Source organism: Panthera uncia, chromosome A2 (genome assembly GCF_023721935.1).
Source record: "Panthera uncia isolate 11264 chromosome A2, Puncia_PCG_1.0, whole genome shotgun sequence".
Classification (NCBI taxonomy): domain Eukaryota; kingdom Metazoa; phylum Chordata; class Mammalia; order Carnivora; family Felidae; genus Panthera; species Panthera uncia.
The window spans coordinates 112,154,966-112,173,728 of NC_064816.1; the positions used below are offsets into that span (position 1 = coordinate 112,154,966).

An 18,763-nucleotide genomic window follows, 5' to 3' on the forward strand; every position below is an offset into this window, starting at 1 on the left:
TATATATATATGTATATATATATATATATATATGTATATATATATATGTATATATGCATGCTGAGTAACATGTTTCTCTTCAACAACTGTGACTTCTCATCCTCCCTGCTCCTAAAGTCAGACCTCTGGCAGGAGGTCCTAACTACTTTTTACTAAGGGAAAGAAGGGATTTCAGGTCCCCAGTGGATATTAGCAATGGAATCAGGGGCACTAGAGAGACATTCCATGCATTTTTATAGAAGAATGTCAAGACAGAATTGCAGAATGCATAGGAAATCAGCATTGTTCTAGACCTAGAATTGGTAGGTTAGTCAAAGCATGACAAAAATGAAATGCATATAGCTAGACCCCTAAGGAAGGGTGTCCTGCTATGAGATCATTTTAATTTTATTTAGCAGAGGAATATGTATACTATAGTGGTATTTACAGTTCATTTCCCCAATCAGCACATGTTCTATAGACTCACCTGTCTTTGTTTATGAAAGAAAGTGATAGATGGACCTATCTCGCTGTAGAAGAGGGTTCTAACTAAACACCAGCTTAGAGTTCTCAACCCTTTGGGTGCTGGAGTTACCTTAGACACTGGGCCTCTTGGTAGCTAAACTCAGTAGTATCTTAACAATTCTGAAAAATACCTAACTTTGATGGTCTTGTACTTCTAATTCACATGTGATGTTATTAATGTGCTCTGCGTAAAGCACAGAGCCCACTGAGGCTTATGTAAAGAATTCGTGGGACAGTGTTGGGGTCCTCCTCGGTGACGACTTTTATGGATGACGGCAGTCTCTCCAGGTTCACGTTGACTGTGGCAAACAAACGCTGTGCAACGCCAAACCTTTCTAGATCCTTCAGAGGAGCCAAGATTGGGTTTTTAAGATCAGATACTCCATCAGCCGAGAGACCATGAAACTGAAATGACATGTTTAAGCAAATTCACTTAAAATGTTATAGAAAATCCACAGAGAAAAAATAAAGTTGTTTTTTACATTCCTCAAAAGGAGCACCCTTAAGATGTAACAAATAACAAGATTTATGTGACCCGGGCCCTGACCTTATGCCTGAGTTTTCCAATTTGCCTGCAGTTCTGACAGTCCTTCTTCTCTCTGAACTCTGTATCTTCTCCTAGATCCCTTAACTTCAGGAGATTAGGAAGTTCAGAATGTAACTTTCCCATACACACAGTATGTATTATTTTAATGATATTAGAATTTTCTATACAGCTGCTTGATCTCCTCAAAGGGATAAGTACCACAGTTTAGTTATGCTTCCTGCCTCAAGAACCTTTCTTTTGCTATTCCTTCTACCTGGGATACTCTTCCTCTAGAGTTCCACATAGACCTTTTCTTCTCCTCTCTCATGGTCCATTGAAATGCCACGTCAAAACAGCCTTTCCTGATCTCCCCTCCACCCCCATATGCCAACGACTGTTACCCTATTGTCTTTCTGAAGATAGTCACTGTTTAGTCTGTTTTCTAAAATCTAAGGTTTTTAGGAGACTGGTCTGTCACAGAACATAGGGCCCTCAATGTGCTGAATGAGAGTTCACTTCAGCTGCTGCTCTAATTGCAAGTTCTCAGATTTTTACACAGGCATTGAAAACCAGATCCAATTAATGTAGAGAGTAAAATTTAAAATAAAAAATGAAGGGAATCCAAAAAATCTCCAGAAATGTCCTGAGCAATGATAACCTTACTAAAACTTGCCCCAGTGGCAGAAGTGCAGCACACATTTGATAAAAGTAATTACCACAGGCTTAACATCAGCTTTTGGTCAAGACCATCAACTCTCAGTTTGACTTCAGAGTGGACCAGGCTTGCTCTTTGAGCACCACATCCCAGCGATTTAAGAATGAGCTCTACTGGCACAGCCTCAAGACTGCCTACAGCAGGCTGTGTCTGGAGTCTAGTGGACAGGGGCTGAGCAGCATCCAGCTTCCTACTCTGAATATCTGCCGGGCCCATGGGCCCAGAGACCCTTCTAGGTATAAAAGATTACAGTCACCCAAAGGGTGGGGGCAGGCGCAGAATTAGCAGTCTCTAACTCACCTTCTTCCCAGTTTGGCAAACACATTAGTATGATGCTGTTCTTCCAAAAGCCCTTGTGAAAAAGGCTCTCAAAGTTACTCTGGCCACCAGATAAGAGAAGATAGGAATACAGGTAGAATTTTCTACCCTGTTCTAAGTAAATCCCTGTAAGAAACACAATACCCAAATTCGTTCAGAAGGCAGGAGCCTCATTGTCTTTAGCGTTGCTGCAGTATCTAGGGCAGATTATGTGAAGATACCCAGGAAATTCTTCAAAAGGAAAATTCTTTGTCTATGTTGAACAGCTCCCAAAAACCACACAAATGACTCTGTGGGCTTTTGTGCCACTGTAGAACACCAGCCATTCTAGAACCCTAAATGTGGCTACCTTTAGACCAACAAAGCAGAACTTGGATGCAACAAAGATCAGATCTAACACAGACTACAAGGAAGATGACAATGAAGTATGAGTTTGTTGGGAAAGGGAATTAGCTAATGTGGCCTTGCAGTAATATACACACACTTCAGGAAGTATTTCCTGAATGCAGTAGATAATTTTGTAAATCTTAGGACCCTGGGAAATGCTAAGTGCAAAGTTACTGCTATGCTCATCATTACGGACAAATAGATGATACTGTTTTCATAACTACACCACCAGCCTTTACCCTTAGCTGACCCCAGAACAAACATGCTGGCACGTTTTCAAGTAGTTCAGTTTTTGTGGTCACAGTACAAGAACCCAGAATTCCTCTACCAGTGGGTAGAAACTGCTTTCAGTTGTGAATGGGCTGTAAACTGTTCCTTGGAAAAATGCCCTTGTTCAGATGTCTTTGCTATTCAGAGAAGTACCCAAGGCACTAAGCATGGTGCTCAAAGTTCTCAGACTAGATGGATAACAAATTTCAGGGTCCTGTCCAGGCACTTAATCTCAATACCTCCTTCCCAGATCTGGGAGCAGAGCTCTGAGCTTTGGATTTTTTAGCCTACAAAGCATGTTCGTTTTGACTCTTTGTAAGTAACCAGACCTTAAAATAATCTAGCCTGGTATGCTCTTGTTCTCTGCCCCAGGCTGAGCAACACCTGCCCCATTCAAGTGACCTCTGGGCAGTGTACTGATGGTTCCTTCTATTAAAAAGGTAAGGCTTAATCTTGACTCTCCAGGGCTAAGGTCATCACTACCTAACTCTGAGACCAGTCGCCTCTTAAATACCTTCCTGGTGAATTTGAGGCAGAGCTGTATCAAACTGGCCTAACCATAACCCTGCCAAATGGTGTCAGGTTCCTTCCCTGCAATGTTGCAACCAAACCTTGACCAAAATTCTCCAAACACTGGGAAAAACATGAGATTTGGAATCTAATGGCAAAGTTGAGAGTCCTACCCTGCTAACAAGTTCTTTGTACAAATCCTTTTCCTCTCGATCTCAGCCTTCCCATAGGGTAGGGTGTGTGGTGTGATGTGGACAGTGTGATACAAAAAAAAAAAAAAAAGTGGAGTTAATAACATCTGTTTAAGCTATCTTGAAGGGCTGTTATGGATGAGAAATCCTAAAGGTGTTTTATCAGTTGTCGGGTGCCCATCCCCAGGTCTCATCTGAGAGGTTTCTTACTTACCAAGTGACGCAGCGCAGGAATAATCTGGAGTTTACAGCAAGCACCCAGCAGAACCGCTGCATTGTCTGGCATTTCTGCAGGAGACAAACATCAGTCACTGTCCAAAAAACCCATGGGAACAGGCCAGCCCCTGAACTGTACCTAATTTATACTTTAGTGCTCTCCCATCAGCCAGGCAGAGAACATGCTCAGTCTCAGTAATTACTGAAAAAATGAAAGGTGCTAAAGAGGCAGCAAAGGCCTTTTAGATGGGAACCAGGTAACCAGCTCTGTGTTCACTAGAGGATAGTCCTTGACATTCAATTTGCCAATCAGGAAAAACTGTACAGACTCAAGAAAAAGCAAATTTATGTAGAAAAGTAGAACCTACCTTTTCTTAAAGACAACAAAGGTGAAGAAGGAAGCTTGTGCCCCTCCCAAAGCAAAGGCTTTGAAGGCCAAGAAAAGGGTGCTGAAAAGCATCCACAATCACACACACACACACAAAATCTACGTCACCTACCGTCCAACAGGCCAAGACACTGTGTCTCCAGAGGCAGCCCAAATACCCTCAAAAGAGTGCCCCCCACCAGGAGAAACCTGCTTGACCACTATGCCATCATCAAGTTCCCCTTAATTTTGAGTCAGCCATGAAGGAAACAGAAGAGAATAACACACTCGTGTTCATTATAGAGGTCAAAGCCAACAAGCACCAGATAAAACAGGCTGTATGACATTGATGTGGCCAAGATCAACACCTCCATCAGGCCCAATGGAGAGAAGGCAGCATATGTTCAACTGGCTCCTCACTATGATGCTTTGACTATTGCCAATGAAATTGAGATCATCTGAACAGAGTCCAGCTGGCTAAATCTAAATTTTTTCACCAAAAAAAAAAAAAAAAGTAGAACCAAAGATTTGGTGATAAGAGCTGTGTTTGAGCTCTGCTACATATTTAGGGTAGGACTTTGGGTATACCTCTCTGAGCATGTTTCCTCATTTGACCATAGTTTTGTTTCTGCATATGCCAGAGAACCAAGTAAACTATGAAGGGTTCCTTCCACTCAGGTCACTAGTCATTTTGGGGAGAAAAATGCAACATGGCTGGATAAAGGGGTGGCACTGCAGAGCTCCCCCCCCCCCACACTAGCTTGACACAAGGGGCACCAATGGCACAATGAGTTGGTGCAGGGCTGTGATGAGGCTGAGGGCTACACTGGAAGGGCCCTGCCAAGTCCCAGGAAAAGGAAATCCACATCAATGTTATTCAAAATGGATTTTAAATACCAACCAGGATAAAAACAGACGCAGTTCTAAGAGAACCCAAATCCCTCAGGCTATAACCTTTGAACTGGAAAGGCAAAGAGAGAAATGAGTCACCTGTTGCATCATCTGGTCCAGGGACCACTCATGAACTCCTTCCATTTCCTGTATTCATTAGCAGCCTTATTTATAAATAGCAACATGTCACCAAGGCTGTGGCCCAGCAGAGTACAATGAAATATAGCTCATTTCTAAGACAGAAATGCTGCTAGGAAGATAAGGCAGTTCTCCCTCTTGAGAAGCCCCTAAAATTTCATTTAAATGTTGTGTGTGCATTTGCCCACAGAGAGGGTCCACAGTCCATGAATTATCAAGCAGGCCCTTATCCCAAATCAGGAAGATGCAGCTGGTAAATATATGACCCCAGGAGGAAAGGTCACAGGACCGGGAAGGGCAGTGACAAAGTCACCTGGAACATGATCATGTCCTGGCCGAGCCACTGTCATACTTCATCTCCCGTGTTTATGCTTCCATTCCCTGACTTTTCTGGCTCCTGAGTCCCATGTAGTCATCATCCACTCCCCCTGATTCTTAGAAATACTTTAGTTCCAGGTTAGGAGGATAGTCATTCACTATTTTGAGCAATGGTGGTAAGGAGAGAAGGAGGAAATAACAGCATCTGCTTTACAAAGCATACCAACTAATTTTACTACTTTAACTTCCCTGTGGGTGCAGACGATTATCTTCCCCTATCTCAGCACCTAGCAGTGCCTACAACACATAAGAGGCCTCTTCAGTATTTCTTGAGTTGAAATGATTTATTTTGACTGCTCTTCCGTATTCTGACTCTTTACATATGAGACCTGAGGAGTTCACACTTAAGGTCACAAAGTGGTTGAGGAAGAGTTCCAGACACAGGCAAGATGCTGGATAAGTTAAGCATGAAGAGACTGGTTCAAGGTGCAATGTAGGAAGATCCTGAACCCACCTCTTCCTGTGGATGCCCCAGATCTCCAGCTACATATGGAACAATATCCTCTAAAAAAAAAAAAACCCGCAACCACCAGAGCAACTCCTACACATCTGGCAAGCAAGGAACATCCCACATTGAAGCAGGTAAGAAAAGCTGAGCCACAAAGTCACCATAAACCCCACCTTTGGCACAGTGACCCACAATTGGAAGAGAACTTAAAAGCTTCTCTATGAAGAGCAAAAAGTTTGAACCCTACATTTTTAAGACAGGCACTGCAGGGACCAGCTCCTTACACCTCTAGCTTTGAAAGCCAATGGGGCTCATGTCCTTGAGACCCACAAGGCTATAGCAAACTGAGAAATGGTTCATCAAAGCCTTGCACATGGACTTACCTACACCAAGGCAGCCCTTTGACAGGTGTCCAGACTTTCTGTGCAACAGGCTTGTTATCTGAAAGCAGCAATCTGGGGGTGCCTATGTGGCTCAGTCAGCTAAGCATCCAACTTCAGCTCAGGTCATGATCTCACAGTTTATGGGTTTGAGCCCCACATCCAGACTCAGAACTTGGGGCCTGTTTTGGATTCTGTGTTTCCCTCTCTCTGTGCCACTCCCTGCTCACACTGTCGTTCAAAAACAAACATTAAAAAGAAACAAGCAATCTAAAGGGCAGACACCTCAAACAGAGGAGAGGCCTGCTGGAGTACACTGTAAGGATAGATAGCTGCCAGTGCTTACCATCTTTGCATCCTTCCTCTACCACACTCCAGAGCACCAGTATTGCCTGGAGGGGAGCCATTGCACAGGTCTGATGCTCTAGTTTTTATGGCTGCCAGCCAGAGAATACCTCTTGATCACCTGGCTCTGGTGGTGAGCAGGCTTGAGATCCTGGGCCCCATGGGACAGTAACAAATGGAGAGAGTTCTTAGCTGCCTACTACCCCCAGTTTTCCCATGACAGGCCTACTTGAAGAAGAAGGGGAAGATGGCAGCTGAGTAGGAGGAACCTAGACTTGCCGCATCCCACAAAAACAACTAGACAACTATCATATCATGCTAAGGATGCCAGAAATCAATCTGAAGACTGGCAGCATAAACTCCACAACTAAAGGTAGAGAAGAGGCCACATCAAGAAGATAGAGTCCAGAGTTGTGGCTTGAGAGAGAAATGGATCGTGGCAACCGCAGAATGGAGGGAGCAGTGGTCACAGAGAAGGGTGAAACACAGGGGAGCACACAGAAAAAATGAATCCCCACAGCAATTGGCTTGGAAAGCAAAAGGGCACTTATTTCCTGAGTTCTTGCAACCAGTGGTGCTTAAAGCCCTGATTTTTAAGGGACATCGCCTGCCTTCTCTTCAAGAGCAGCCCCAAATAGCCCGCAGACATACAGCATGAAATAGCAATCTGAAGAGTGTCTTGGGGCACACACTGGGGAGGTTAGTTGCTCATCTGAGAGCATGTTCTAGAGAGACAGTGTTCATGGAGAGACCCCTCTGAGAACATAGAAACTGGCAAATGCCTTCCCCTACCCCTTCCATTAACATAAAAGCAGAGTCACCTCTAGTAACCAGGGCAAGGGGCACCTGGCTGGCTCAGTCGGTTGAGAATCCAACTTCGGCCCAGGTCATTATCTTGTGGTTTATGAGTTCCAGCTCTGCATTGGGCTCTGTCTGTACTGACAGCTCAGAGCCTAGAGGCTGCTTTGGATTTTGTGTCTCCCTTTCTTTCTGCCCAGCTTGCATTCTGTCTCTCTCTCTCACACAAATAAAAACATGTAAAAAAATGTTAAAGTTCTAAAAAGTGCAATGCCAACACTTGGTACTTAATTATACCTAGCTTCATGCTCTGCAAGAACCACACTTTCCAGCCATGCTTGCCTCATTCCCAGCACAGCAGGCCCCCCCCTTCAGAAGAGGGCCCCAAACTCCTGACAACACTGCATCTCCTGACTTACACGTTTTGTGAGGCCTGTGTTCCAGTGGCAGCAGCAATAGATCTCATTAACAAGCAGACCAGAGCACACCTAGTTAAACACACCAACTCAGGCCAGGGACCAAACTCTGTCCACAACAGACAAAGAGAGCCTCTGCAGACTCGTCTGAAGGATAAAGTAGCCAGGACACATTAGAGACACTCCTGGAATCATCAGGCCTTGGGGAACGGGCCATTACACTGCAGAGCACTACAGGATCTCTTCTTCATAAAGCCCTTACCTAAGGGTAAGAACAGAAGATGTAGCTAACTTTCCTAACAACGAAACAGGCACAGAGACTTAGACAAAATAAGAAGACATTTTGTCCCAAATGAAAAGACAAGGCTATCTCAGAAGTTCTAAGAAAAACAGATATAGTACCATGCCTGGTAAAGAATTTAAAGCTGTGATCCTAAGGATTCTCATAGGACTTGAGAAAAGAGTGGAGAACACTAGGGAGACCATTAACCCAGAGATAAGGAATAACATAGCAGAGATAAAGGGCTCAATAAACAAAATGAGAAACACTCTTGATGGAATGAGTATCAGGCTGGAAAAAACACAGGAATCAATTAATGATAGAAAAGACAGTAATGGAAAGAAATCAAGCTGAACAAAAGAGAAAAAATAATTATGCAAAACAAGAATAGACTTAGGAAACTCAGTGACTCCATCAAATGTAATGACATTCACATTATAGGAGTTCCAGAAGAAGCAGAGAGAGAAAAGGAGCCAGAAAATTTATTTGAAGAAATAATAGCTGAAAATTACCCTGATCCAGGGAAGGAAACAGATATCCAGATTCAGGAGGCACAGAGAACCTCCAACTAAATCAGCAAAAGCAGATGCACACCAAGACATACTGTAATTAAAATGGCAAAATATAGTGATAATGAAAAAATATTAAAAGACGGGGCACCTGGGTGGCTCAGTCATTTAAGCATCCAACTCTTGATTTCAGCTCAAGTCATGATCTGAGGGTTGTGAGAGCGAGCCCAGTATTGGGTTCTGCACTGGGCATGGAGCCCATTTAAGATTCTCTCTCCCTCCCTCTGCCCCTTCCCCACTTGTTTGCTTGCACTCTCTCAAACAAATAAATAGGTAAATAAAAATTTAAGAATAAAAGCAGCAAGACAAAGTAACCAGTTACATACAAAAGAAAACACCATAAGGCTATCTGGATTTTTCAGCAGAAACTTTCCAAGCCAGAAGGGAGTGGCAGGATATATTCAAAGTGCTGAGTGGGAAAAATCAGCAGCCAAGAACACTGTCCAGCAAGGCTATCATTAGAATAGAAGAGAGATAAAGATTTTCCCAGATAAGCAAAAACTAAAGGAGTTCATGGCCATTAAACCAGCCCTGCAAGAAATACTAAAGGGGACTCTGACTAGAAAGGAAAGATAAAAAATGACAGTATGAAGGTCAAAAACACAAAAGCAATAAAAATGAGTATTTCTGTGAAAAAACAGTCAAGGAACTCACAAAAAAGACATAAAATATGACACCATGTACTTAAAACATGGAGAAAGAAGGAGTAATGAGTGGGTTCAAACATAAGTAACCAACTTACATGCAGAAGATGTTATGCTATGTTCTGCTACATGCAGAAGATGTTATGTACACACCTAATGGTAACCACAAACCAAAAGCACTAGTAAAGAGGCAAAGAATAAAGAGATAGAAATGCAAATATATCACTAAAGAAAACCAGTAAACCATGAAAGCAAGAAAGGATCAGAGAAAATGTTCAGAAACAACCACGAAACAAATAATAAAATGGCAACAAATACATATCAATAATATCTTGGAATATAAATGGACTAAATGCTCCAATCAAAAGATAGAGAGTTACAGAGTAGATTAAAAAATAAGACCCATCTATATGCTGCCAACAAGAGACTTATTTTTTAAAAAAAAAATTTTTAGTATTTTTTTTTGAGAGAGAGACAGAGTGGAAGCAGGGGAGGGGCAGAGAGAGAGGGAGACACAGAATCTGACACAGGCTCTAGGCTCTGAGCTGTCAGCACACAGCCCGACGCGGGACTCAAACTTGGGAATGGTGAGATCTTGACCTGAGCTTAAGTCAGCAGATGCTTAACCGACTGAGCCACCCAGGCACCCCAACAAGAGACTTATTTTAGACCTAAAGACACCTTCAGACTGAAAGTGAGGGGATAGAGACACATTTATCATGCAAAAGGATGTCAGAAGAAAGCTGGTGTAGCAATACTTATATTGGACAAAATAGACTTTAAAACAAGACTGTAACAAGAGACAAAGAAGGACACTATATAATAATAAAGAGGCCATCATCCAGCAAGAAGACATAAAAATTGAAATATTTATGCATCCAACATGGGAGCACCCAAATACATAAAGGAGTTAATAACAAACATAAAGGAAATAACTAATCTATAATAATACAGTAACAGTAGGGGACTTTAACATCCCACTTACATCAATGGACAGATTATCTAAACAGAAAATCAGCAAGAAGATGGCTTTGAGCGACACACTGGACCAGATGGATTTGACAGCTATATTCAGAACATTCCTTCCTAAAACAGCATAATACACATTCTTTTCAAGTGCACAAGGAACGTTCTCCAGAACAGACCGCATATTAGACCACAAACAAGCCTCAACAAACTTAAAAAGATCAAAGTCATACCATGCAGCTTTTCTGACTACAACATTATGAAACTAGAAGTCAACCACAAGAAGAAATCCGGAAATACCACAAATACATGGAGGTTAAATAACATGCTACTAAACAATAAATGAGTCAACCAGGAAATTAAAGACAAAATTAAAAATTACATGGAAACAAATGAAAATGAAAACATGATGGTCCAAAACCTTTGAGATGCAGCAAAAGCAGTCATAAGAGGAAAGTGTATAGCAATATAGGCCTGCCCCAACAGCAAAAATGTCAAATACACAATCTAATCTTACACCTAAAGGAGCTAGAAAAAGAACAAACAAAACCTAAAACCAGCAGAGGGAAGGAAATAATAAAGACTAGAACAGAAATAAATGATATAGAAACTAAGACAACAATGGAAAATCAATGAAACCAGGAGCTGGTTCTTTGGGGGGGAGGGGGACAAAAAAATTGATAAACCTCTAGCTGGACATATCAAGAAAAAAAGAGAAAGGACCCAAATAAAGTCACAAATGAGAGATTAAAAATAACAAACACCACAGAAATACAACTATATGAGAGTAGTATAAAAAACTATATGTCGGGGCGCCTGGGTGGCGCAGTCGGTTAAGCGTCCGACTTCAGCCAGGTCACGATCTCGCGGTCCGTGAGTTCGAGCCCCGTGTCAGGCTCTGGGCTGATGGCTCGGAGCCTGGAGCCTGCTTCCGATTCTGTGTCTCCCTCTCTCTCTGCCCCTCCCCCATTCATGCTCTGTCTCTCTCTGTCCCAAAAATAAATACAAACGTTGAAAAAAAAAAATTAAAAAAAAAAAAACTATATGTCAAAAAACTGGATAACCTAGAAGAAATGGATAAATTCCTAGAAACATATAACCTACCAAAACAGGAAAAAAAAAAATAGAAAATTTGAATAGATTACCAGCAAAGAAATTGAATCAGTAATCAAACAACTCCCAAGAAACCAAAGTCCAGGACCAGATGGTTCCACAGGCAAATTCTACCAAACATTTAAAGAAGTTAATAACTATGCTTCTCAAACTATTCCAAAAGATAAAAAGGAAGGAAAAAAGTTCCAAATTCATTCTATGAGAGTAGTGTTATCCTGATAGCAAAACCAGATGAAAACACCAAAAAAAAACAAAACAAAACAAACAAAAAAACAGAATTATAGGCCATTATCTCTGATGAACATGGATTCTAAAATCCTCAAGAAAATACTAGCAAACTGAACCCAAACCCAATACATTTAAAAAATCATTCACCATGACCAAATGCAATTTATTCCTGGGCTGCAAGGTTGATTCAATATTCACAAATCAATGTGATACATCACACCAATAAGAGAAAGGGTAAGTTGGTTAAGGATCTGACTTCAGCTCAGGTCATGATCTCATGATTCATGAGTTCAAGCTTTGTGTCGGGCTGTATGCTGACAGTTCAGAGCCTGGAGCCTGCTTCAGATTCTGTGTCTCCCTCTCTCTCTGCCCCTCTCCCTGTTTCTCAAAAAAAAAAAAAAAAAAAAAAAAAAAAAAAAAATTTAATAAGAGAAAAGCTAAGAACCAAATGATCACTTCAATAGACACTGAAAAAGCATTTGACAAAGTACAACATCTATTCATCGTAATAACCCTCAACAAAGTAGGTTTAGAGGGAACTTATCTCAACATAATAAAAGCCATTTATGAAAAACCCACAGCTAAGATCATCTTCAATGGGGACAAACTGAGAGTTTTCCCCTAAGGTCAGGAACAAGATAAGGATGTGTACTCTCACCACTTTTATTCAACATAATAGTACTAAAAGCCCTAGCCACAGCAATCAGACAACAATAAAAAAGGCATTCAAACTGGTGAGGAAGAAGTCAAACTTTCACTCTTTGCAAATGACATTATACTATGTATAGAAAACCCAGAAAACTCCCATCAAAAAACTAGAACTGATAGGGGCATCTGGGTGGCTCAGTCGGTTGAGCATCCAAAACAACTGACAGCAGTTGTTCTGACAACTTGTTTTCAGAAACAGCAAGTAAATCTCAGGTTACGTGTCAACTCCCCGTGGCTGCCTATGTGCAAGGCTGCAGAGAATTTGAAACTTTGTCCAGGTTTCAAGGAGAAGGGGACTGTGATGCATTCACCACTTCAGCCACATACTGCATATTTCACATCACTGAACTAGGCTATTGATAGAAATATTTCAATAAGTAATAGGGTGTGTGAAAAAAGAAAAGGCCCTTCACAAACTGGAAAACTCTGGCCCGTAGATTAGCCCCTAATAGAATGGCTATATCGAAAGACTCGAGTACACTGATGTTAACATCAGGGAGGAAGGGTCTCTAGTAGTGTTCCACAGGCCTCTATTTTATGTCCTGTCCTAGTTAAAACATGTATCCATGACTTCGAACACAGCATATATTCATAGCATATATACGGAACATATATTCGTTGGCACGTAGAGCTAGCAAGAGGGATCCTGTCTGATTAATTTTTTAAAACCTGACAATCTCCTTGGCCTCTGTTTGTCTGTGGTGCTGGGGAGCAGCCATGAAGGCATCAGGAAGTCAACACGTCGACTAATACCATCATGAAGGGAAGTTGTGGGGACAGAGATCCTAGGCTGCTGTGCCAGGTCTTGCCTTTCCAAGAAGGAACTGGAAGCCCAGCCTCCTTACATAGGATGACTACCTTCTGATACCCAAGACCCTCTGGCATGGTGAATCCTGGATGGGAGTGATAGAGGAGTGGCAGGGCAGGGTCCACTGCTAGATAACCACTGTACCACTGTGCTCCAGAAGGGCCATCCCAGGACCATCGTGGAAGCTGTGTTGCTGCTGGGCCCAGCATCCTAGTGCATTGGGATACTCTCTACAGTCCCCCTGCCCAAATGTACACAAGGTGGCCAATAAGTCTGCAATGAGGGTCAGAAGTATCAAAACACTGGAGGAAAAAGCAGTAGGCAGATGGAAGCCATTCCATGCAGCAGTGTCAGGGCTCAAGTATGAATCACAGGCTGTGTTTGAGAAGATGCCTTCCTGTGCCGCTGAGGGTATGTGCCTGCAGACAGCCCTCCTTGGAAGAGAAAAGAGAGTAGAGGAAGCTGGCATCACACTCAAGTCTGTGACTTTTCATGGCAATGATATAAGTTTCCTCAGCCTTTCACTTACCCTCCCTGTACTGCTGAAAGGGAAGTAACCATATTTACCACATCTTCCACAACAATAAGCAAAGCAAATTCAAAGCCACAACAGCACTTCTTTCTCTCTTTCCATACCTGCTAGTGCACTGACCAAGAAGTAGGCTGTAGAAAAGAGTTCCTGGTTGCTGATTGCATCCTCTGGGCCTGGACACTTGCCCTGCATTCTGTACCCCACCAGACACAGGAAAGCCATGAGGTCCTGCTGCTGTGAGGGCGTCAGCTTCCCCAGTATTGCCATTGGGAGTGACAGGCCACTTAATATGTCCTCACACTGCATAAGGAAGAGAAAAGAGATGGATGTAGTAAAGCCAGAGGCCAAGCTGAGCCTCTGCCCCATGACATGCACCCCCTTGCCCTTCCACCATCTCCCAAGTAAAGCAAAACCCTAATTCCTTTCTGTTTTTAAATCACTAATCTGCCAGGTTAGATTTCCTCATAAGAAGAGTAAACAGCCTTGCCCAGGTACTATTCTTTCACAGCAAGGGTAAAACGGATACAGGAAAGCCTTCCAGGACAGGGCAGGGTCTGTCCGGTCGTACCAGAGATCAGGAACAAGTGACTACATGCAGCACTGAGGGAAACATAAAAACATTATCCCATCATGTTATCCAGCTTTAAACTTGGCACAGCAGCCCCCAACCACATTCCCAGCTAGACCCAGGGCAGCCCCATTCATGAGCATTGGACCTGCTGGAAGGCGGGTGGCCCTGCCAGTAAGGAGTGAGCTCTCCTCCATCATCACCTTCACATCAGATGCATTCGTAGAAGAGCCCACTGGCCCCCACTACCTGGGAAGCTTCTTTCTCCTGCACTTGACAGGACACCTGATCTTCTTTCCAAATGTACTACTGGTCTGATATTTCCCTCTTGGAGCTATTCTAGGAAGTATAAGTCAGGGGGCTTTTTGAAACATGTGTGTTCTCCCTGGGGCTAGTACACCCACCTCTGAGCTGCACATCACCCAGAACACCCAGATGTCTTGGACTGTTAGACTCTCTCTACAATTATAGGGTCCCCCACCGGTGGCCAAGCTCTTTTGGTACAGTCCAATTTCAAGAGTGGAAAATAACATGAATGCTCTTCTGGAAATCAGAAAAGCATTGAATCAGAAAATCAGAGTTCAAAATCTCTGAATAATAGAAAAAAGAAAAGAAAAACCTATCATATAAATCATCTGCTCTAGCCCCCTTAAGGAAGGAGAGTACAAAGTCTGGCAGGTTGCCAGGTGGTGTGTCCTTTACCATTTGTACAACTAATAGTTAAGGAACTCAACCAGAAAATCCTGCTGCTACAAACCAAAAAAATACAAAGGCCTGCTTTTCAATCTATTCTAAATAGAATAAATTGACCTATTGGACTCTGCCGCACAGCCCCCTTGTAGTGGGGCTGAATAGAGGCCCCCAAAATATATGTTCACCTGGAAGTTTAGAGTTTGACCTTATTTGGAATTAGAGTCTTTGCAGATATAATTAAAATAAGGATCTCAAGATGAGATGCTCCTAGGCTGGAATGGGTCCTACATCCAATGGTGACCATCCAATGGTCCTTTAAGAGACAGAAAAGGAGAAGACATCAACACAGAAGACAGGAGCATAGGAAGACAGAGTAGAGACTGTAGCAGTGTGGCCACAAGCCAAGGAGCATCAGGAGCCACAAGAAGCTGGAAGAGGCAAGGAAGCATCCTCCCCTAGAGCCTGTGGGGGAAGCATGGCCCTGCTGACTTCTCAGCTTCAGACTTCGGGCCTCCAGAACTGTAAAAGAATTTGTAGTAATTTGCTATGACAGCCCGAGGGAACCAATCTGCACTTCGATTCTTGACATCAGCTACCTTTCTGCATTTAGATAACTAAGGATCTGGGAATAAGAAAAAAAGAAGCTTTAAGGTTTAAAAGAAGTGAGGAAATTTTAAATGCAATTTTATCCCAGTTCACAGCCTCATCCCAAGAGGTCTAGCCTGTCCACATCTCCTGAAAACCCAGGTAGAAGCAGCACTGCCTTGAGAGGTCTGTGGTCTTACCACTTGTTCCAGGACCACAAGCAATTCTTCATCGAACAGGACCGCCTGGAGTATGTCACTAAGTGCTGTCTGTTGCTGTTCTGGCAGCTCCAAAAACAGATGGAAATCCCTCTCCAAGAGCAGAGTCCCTGTGAAAACAGCAGAGCACTCCGAGCATCGTGACTCCCATGCGTGTCTCAGAACAAGGGACAGGAGCCTTTGCTTTTTATAGTAATTGTCCTCAGCTCTTTGAAAGACACATGCAGAAACACATGCAGTAACACACAATGGAACTAGGAAGCAAAAGACATCGAGCTAGATAACACCTTGCGTGTTTTTCAATAACCACTCACACTACTGCAAGAAGAAAGAAGGGGGACAAAAAGGGAAAAGAAAGAGGGCCACCCGGATTCGTTTCAGACTTAACTCTTTTTTTCTGAGGACTTACTAAATATTAAGTCTACTTTCTGGAAAAGTCTAATCAATTATTTAGACTCCTCTTTAGCATGATTTCTACAGAAGTTAATTATCAAGGCTGAGTTACTAACCATCACTCAATACTTTGATAGGGCTTTGCAGCCATGCAGACTCCAAAGTCCATTATTTTCCATGTCCTTTCTTTTAATACCATGCATATTTTTATCCTTTAATATTTAATGCTTACTTTTCAAAGAGTCTGGCACCCTATTTTTATGGCAAACACCAGCCATTCCATTTTTCCCATTCATTATTCTTCACCCATCCTGGAGAATGGGCAGGTACACAGACCCACCAGCTGGGTTATGCACATCTTCTGCAGGGTGCTTGAGGCTCTCTCCTTAAAATCTTTTCTGTATTTTTTTAAACAACACTGAAATACTTCTAGTAAATTAAGCCCAGTGAGGATTTAAAAACAAGATTTGATAAACCAAAACCGTTTCATATGCAGAAATGCATACTAATACATAATGCACTACCTCTGCTGATGGCAAATTCCAGCACACAATGGTCAGAGAGCCCCATGGAGAGGAACAGGTCACATCAGTCACTGACCCATTCAAATACTTCTCTATAAATACAGCTAGGTCTTTGCCATGCCATCCTGGAGAGAAGAGCTTTCCTGGTTGGTGTAAAGTCCAAGGGCATAAAGGCCAGGCTGGCCCCCACCCTACTCCACATCAGGCTGATTTGAATGGCCAACTGACAGAGTGGACTGGTGGGAAAGGAAATGATAAGCTGCAGTCCATGAACTCTTGTCCCTTCCCTGGAGCACAGTACACGGCTGCAGGGCCACTCTGTTGTGTCCTAACCTACGACCATGCTTAAATGGCAGGTGGAAGTCAGACCCAACTGTCAGTCTCAAGGAGGCAGAGGAGGGGCCTGCAGCCCTGCAAGGTGGAAGAGTCCTATCCTTCCCTGCCATTTCTTCCAACCCTGATGCTTTTGCTACAGAAAGAGAAGTATCTTCTAGTTTGGGACCCTCTGAAGCCCCATAGATGACAGTCTCTTCTTATCCTCCTGGCCATTCTCCAGATCATTCTGAGCTGTTTCTAGCTCTTTTTACCAAGTTCTTACCCAGTTATTTGTTTCCCCTTTTCCTTGTCCATTTCCTCTTTGGCTACATACTGCACTCCTCCCCGCCCCCACCCCCCGCCCGCCCGCCCACACCACCACAAGAAAAGCCAACTTTTTAAAACACAAAATCCTATGAAGAATAAAAGGAATTGCTGCAGGCAAGTCACAGGTACTCCCCTCCTCCTCACCGGATGCAGGGCTTCAAGCCACGTGGATAAAGAGCTCCCAAGAGCATTTTGCAATGCTGACAAAAGCCTTGCCTGTGCTGGCAGTGAAGGCTGGAATGTAATGAAACAGGTGCAAAATTTGGGATATCGCTCTTTGCTGCTAACTAGCTACTTTTAATAGTCTGCGAGTCTTCTATGGATAAAATGAAAGAAAATGCCAAACCCCAGACTCTTTCACTCCTTAGTCTTCCACCCTTTCCTCAAAACATGGCACCCAAGACCTGAGGTTCCCTAAGATTCCACAGAGGTGCATCCTGCTGAGTGGACTAGGTCTGACTTGGAAGCATTGTTCCCTCTGTTCTCAAATGTTCTCCATTAAGTCGCTGAGGAGTCACCGCTCCTGAAGGCCACCTCACCTCATGAAGTATAGTACTAAAGCAGCAATCAGATCACCACAGCCCACCCTGCTGACAATACCTTGTTTTAAAACATTCAGCGGCCAATCCAGGGCAGATGGTCCTGGTCCAGAATCTGGCATTTCCCAAAACGGAAACTCTTCAAAGGACGAAAGGTCCAGGAAGACATAGTCACTTCTGTGAATCTCAAAGCCACCATGCTTCCCTTGTAGGAGGCAGAATTCTGTAATGTGGGAGAAAAGGACAAGCCAGGCATAGGGTCAGCTGAGACTTGTTGGCACATCTCAAACCCAGGATTACCTAATAGGGAAGTGGGGGGGTGGAGGGGAACACATCCACTCTCTGACCCCATAAGCCCACTTCCTACACATTACACTGTTTGATGAAAAGTCAGCCACTTCCTAGAAATACAGGAAAATGGTTGTTCTCAACATAAAGCTCTCCAGTGTGTCCTCTCTGAACAGGTGGGAGGCAATCTTTTCAACATCAGAAGTATTTCCTTAGCCTGACTTGGACAAACTGTTAAATAGCAAAAATTCAATTGAGTACATTTTAAAATGACAGCAGTTGGGGCCAGTGGTTTTTCTTTTTTTTTTTTTTTTTTAATTTTTTTAATGTTTATTCTTGAGAGAGAGAGACAGAATCCGAAGCAGGCTCCAGGTTCCAAGCTGTCAGCACAGAGCCTGATGCAGGGCTTGAACTCACGGACCGCATGATCATGACCTGAGCCCAAGTCAGACACAAAACTGACTGAGCCACCTAGGTGTCCCTAGTGGTTTTCTTTTTAATAAAGCCAAATCAAACATCTTCCCATGTTTGAAACAAAAAATTTGAATTTGATTAATAAATTTGATTTGATTGAACTAATGATATTAAAGTATTATTGACAATATAAGTATACGAGTGGTATGTGGTTGTAGTTTTCAAGTCTTGTCTTTTATTCATTAATAAATAA

At 42.9% G+C, this 18,763-nt stretch overlaps 1 protein-coding gene across 1 annotated transcript in view; it reads right to left on the minus strand.

The window, feature by feature from the left end:
- Positions 1 to 264: 264 nt before the first annotated feature.
- The window catches only part of GSDME (gasdermin E), a 55,484-nt gene continuing 36,985 nt past the window's right edge, over positions 265 to 18,763 (minus strand). Inside the window, exons 5-9 of the mRNA XM_049642926.1 lie at positions 17,870 to 18,031; positions 15,693 to 15,820; positions 13,751 to 13,946; positions 3,636 to 3,709; positions 265 to 909 (exon numbers count right to left, since the gene is read on the minus strand). Of these exons, the coding sequence (XP_049498883.1) occupies positions 679 to 909; positions 3,636 to 3,709; positions 13,751 to 13,946; positions 15,693 to 15,820; positions 17,870 to 18,031 (791 nt within the window). The 3' untranslated portion in view covers positions 265 to 678. The remainder of the gene's footprint in view (positions 910 to 3,635; positions 3,710 to 13,750; positions 13,947 to 15,692; positions 15,821 to 17,869; positions 18,032 to 18,763) is intronic.